The 4283-nt window shown below is 36.9% G+C and overlaps 1 protein-coding gene across 1 annotated transcript in view; it reads right to left on the reverse strand.

The window, feature by feature from the left end:
- Positions 1 to 4283, reverse strand: part of LOC106686257 (dynein beta chain, ciliary) — a gene marked incomplete in the record, with an annotated part of 143984 nt that overhangs the window by 105088 nt on the left and 34613 nt on the right. The window contains 1 exon segment of the mRNA XM_067045368.1: positions 2232 to 2356. Within this exon segment, the coding sequence (XP_066901469.1) occupies positions 2232 to 2356 (125 nt within the window).

The raw sequence follows: 4283 nt of genomic DNA on the forward strand, positions 1-4283 counted from the left end.
CGAAGGAAAAAAAAATCACTCACAGTAGCGGTATGCGCATACCGCTCGTCTTGAACCTCCGCCGTCTTCAAACGTCGATTGGTGGGTGAGGGTCATGAGCTGAACCCCAAAAAAAACCTCGAATGCCTCAAAGCGGTGAGCCGGTGGGTGTCTCTCACTTAAGCTCCTTGGCTCCAGGCAGCGGACTGTAGACTCCCTTATCTGTCTGCCTAAAGGCCTTAATCCCAGTGCCATTCGCAATGTTGTTGTATACGCCGAGCCGCAGCGATGTATTTCTATTATACACGCATATCACAACAAGCCTCCTTCCTTAACTACATTTACGTTATAAAATCTTACGTAATTTTAATTACAAAATAAAACTTAATTGTTATTAAATAAGGCAATCAACTTATAATTAACAAAAAAATAAAAAACCAGTTGGAAGTAATAAAATTAAACTAACGAAAGAAAATGTACTTTTGGGCTTTAACAGACTGTAATCGTGTGCCCGGGCCGTAGCATATACGGCTCAGATTTTTTTGTTTACATGGAAAGTGTTCTTCCTGTCTTAGTCATTCGTTTGTCCACACTCCATGGGCATTTAGTGTCATTACTACCTCCAAGTTAGCAATATTGGTTCGAGTCATTGACCTTTTTACAAAGTATTGTAGGCAACAGCAAAATCTCAGAACTTAACTTGGTGAGTACAATTTTTCTTATGAGTATTACTATTTAATATACATCATAATCAATTATTCTATTTGTAGAAAGCTTTATTTTATATTTTTAACATTCTTTTCGAAGAAAATACTATTTTGCCTAATTTTATTTCTCTGTAGAGCAGTGTATGCGATTTTATACCTTTTATTTTTATTTACGTTCAATTACTTTTATTGAAGAGCCAATTTTTCAGTTTGGATTTTATTTAAGTGCAACATTTTTTTGGTAAGTCCATTTTTTGTTTTCCTTTACATACTTTTTTCCATATCTAATTTTTCTGTAATTTTGAAGATAAAAATGGATGAGCCTGGTCCCAGTTGAAAATATGATGATAGTGAGCCTACTACTAAGAAAAGGATTTTGGATTAGTCAATAACATTATGAAGAGAGAAAATCACTTCAATGAATGACGTTCACAAATTATTGTTTGAATCTTGGGAGTCTGATGATGAATTTGAGGAGGTGGGTAGTGATTTATGTTTCACTTCCTCTGAAGATGAAGATGGAGATGATATTGAACCTATTTTAGAGGAACAATATGAAAAAATATTAGCAGGTATATCAAGCAGTTCTTTGGCCTCAAGTCCTACCCTGGCAGCGACCTGTCCCGTTTTATATATTAGTTAGCAGATAGATTTTTTAATATTTTTTTTTATTTATTGATTTGTAATAACTGTAAAATGCATTCTGTTTTATAAAATGGATTTTTGTTTATATTATTTTTTATTATATATTTGTTTCGTTTAATGTGTTATATATAATTGGAAAATATATTTCTATATAATGATTTTTTATAAATGAAATTATAATTCTTAGTAATTACATATAGTTTTCAATTTTACCCTTATTATAAATGTGTTTCACTTTTTCTAGGTAAAAATATGTACAGATTATAATTTTTAATTTTATAAATATTTCAATTCAATTTTAAAATTAACTAACAATAAATATTGGAATTCACATTTTTATAAATTTACAGTATTTTATTCAGAACCCAAACTTCCCAAGAGCTGTATACACTACAGTGGCAGCACAGAAGAGATAATCAGACATTTTTCCTTGCCCTGATTTTTTCCTTTATTTTTTTCTTAAATAAAAAGCTAAAATGTAAAATAAGAAAGTGACACCTGGGGCCTGTTTTGACATAATCTGGTGGCAGTTAAGTTGCTAAACAATAAAGTTCATTTTTGCAGGATTTGGAAGTTTTATACACTATTTAAAGTATTTACTGCATGCTTTTGTACATTTTGGGATTCTTATTGCACATGTTTTGGATTTCTGCACTATACAAAAAAATCCAGTCTCTAGTTATAACACAATCAGTTTCATATCTAAAGGTTCATAATTTGATAAAATTTAACAATAAGGAAAACAATATTTATGATACCTTCCAAACTTTAAATTATTTGAAATATACAATAGATCATTTAAAAAAAATATTTAAAAAGTTTTGACATTAAAGATAAATAAATGTTACCAATTTTTTGATTGGTTCCATGAATATAACAATAATGATGAACTAAACCAACCTCTCTTTCAGCTCTCAGTCTCCTTCTTTCTATTGCCTCTTCTTCTTTTTTTTTCCTTTCAGCTTCTTCTTCCAGTTCTTTTTTCTTTTTTTCTTCTTCCTCTTCTAACAATTTTCTTCTCCGTTCTGAAACATATGAAATTTTCTATACATTAGAAACACACTTTAGGAAAAAAAAACTGTATTTCAACCATATGAATTTCAACTTCATTCTTTATCTGTTATAGTGGCAAAATTTATATTCAGTAAATCTTCATTTAAAGCTTAAAATAGAGGCACTACCTTTAGCCAATCAATTAATGGCACTAGCACATACATTTCAAACAAAGGGGTTCTAATTCTATACAACAAATACATTTTTACACTCTAATTATACAAAAAACAGAAATAAAAAAAAGAAAAGTAATAAATACCATGTTGAAATAAGGCACAGCAATCAAAACAAAGCTGGACAAGTAATCACAAAAAATGAATTATTATTCTAAACTACAATGGTGGGCTCAAGGGACTGGGGAGAAGTTTCCTTCACTCAGTCCCAGGGGAGTAGCTGAAAGACCAAAGATGCCTAGGCGGAGGTTTTGAGGATGCTACAACCAGGACCGTCCGTGCGCGGTGAAGTTCTTGCATCCTGCAAGAGGTGACCCTGCTCATACTGAACACGGCGGATCTAGACTGGGAAGTCAATAAATATCCCCCAATCCAAGACGGAACAGCATAGGTTTTGGATGTATGGCTGTGGGTTAACAGTCGAACTATGCGAACTCTGGATACCAGGCGACCTCCAGTTTTATTTAGCCTTCCTGTGGCATGCGGGGCTCTGTCACAGGTGACTGTTTGAAACCCTGGCTACTCGTGGGTATGAACGAGAATAATTTAAACATTTTAGTAATAGAGGAGTCACTGCCTCAAACAAAGTTGGAAGGCGCAATAACCGACAAGGGTGAAACTCCCAAGGTAACGCCAAAAGAAGCAAAGGGGGAAAGGGCTCGCCCATCTCCTGAAGAGCCTGAGACCAAAGAGGATGATAAGGACGTTAGTCCAATCATCAAAATGAGTGGGTCCAGGAGAAAGCGATTTTATTAGCTAAAAAGGAATGGCTATTCCGAGGAGGAGGCGCTCAGAAAGAGCAAAGACCCCATGAATAGCCATAAGAGTCTATTGGAAGAGGGGCAGAGGGCCCGATGAAATGAGAATACTCCCAATAGTGAAACGGATAGAAAAGCAAAGAGGACAAAGATTTCCTCAGAAAAGCCAGAAGGACAAATGGTTGGTGAAGGGGTAGTTCCCCCAACCATGTCCTACAGAAAGGCTATGGAAGGAATAAGGGTAGGTATTTTCTCAGAAAACTACCCTGAGGATGGATTCAGTGAGGACCAATTTAACAGCGTCCAACTGGAAATTACAAACCTCATTTTGAATGGAGAGCCCAGCAAGTGCCCACAATTTCATGGGACTAACTGGAAGCATGGGTGGCTCCAATTAACCTGTGTAAACCAGGCGACAGTAGAATGGGTAATGGAGAATACGCCCAGACTAAAACCGTGGGAGGGAGCAAAACTGAAGGCTCTTAAAGAGGAGGATCTGCCTAGAAAGAAGCCGGTTATAGTTTACCTCCCCTTAGTAAAATATACAGAGGAAGAGATCCTCAAAATTATCCATAATCAAAATCCAAATCTAAAGGCTAACACATGGAGGGTGTTCAAAAGGGAGGATAACCCTAAAGGCACTCAGATAGTGGTAGGTGTAGAAAAAGAGCAGCTGAAGGCCCTCACAGAACAGGGTACTACATACTTTGGCGTAAGAGAGGCATACTTCAGGCTGCTAGGTGGAGCTAAGAAGCCCGACGCTACCAGGGAGGGGATTAAGGGGGGGCCTGGGCCCTCTGGGTCCCCCGCCTGGCGGGAGTGTCTGGCGGGGCCTTCGGGGGTTGGGTCGGAACCCAGACCTCCTCTGACTGGAGTAGCAGGAAATGGGAGAAGCCCACTGTTAAGGGAGGATAAGGCCAAAAAGCCCACCCACCAAGAACCTTCCCTCTGGAAAAGGGAAGAGAAAA

The sequence above is a fragment of the Halyomorpha halys genome, unplaced genomic scaffold (assembly GCF_000696795.3).
Source record: "Halyomorpha halys isolate HHAL.00 unplaced genomic scaffold, Hhal_1.1 Scaffold801.1, whole genome shotgun sequence".
Classification (NCBI taxonomy): Eukaryota; Metazoa; Arthropoda; class Insecta; order Hemiptera; family Pentatomidae; genus Halyomorpha; species Halyomorpha halys.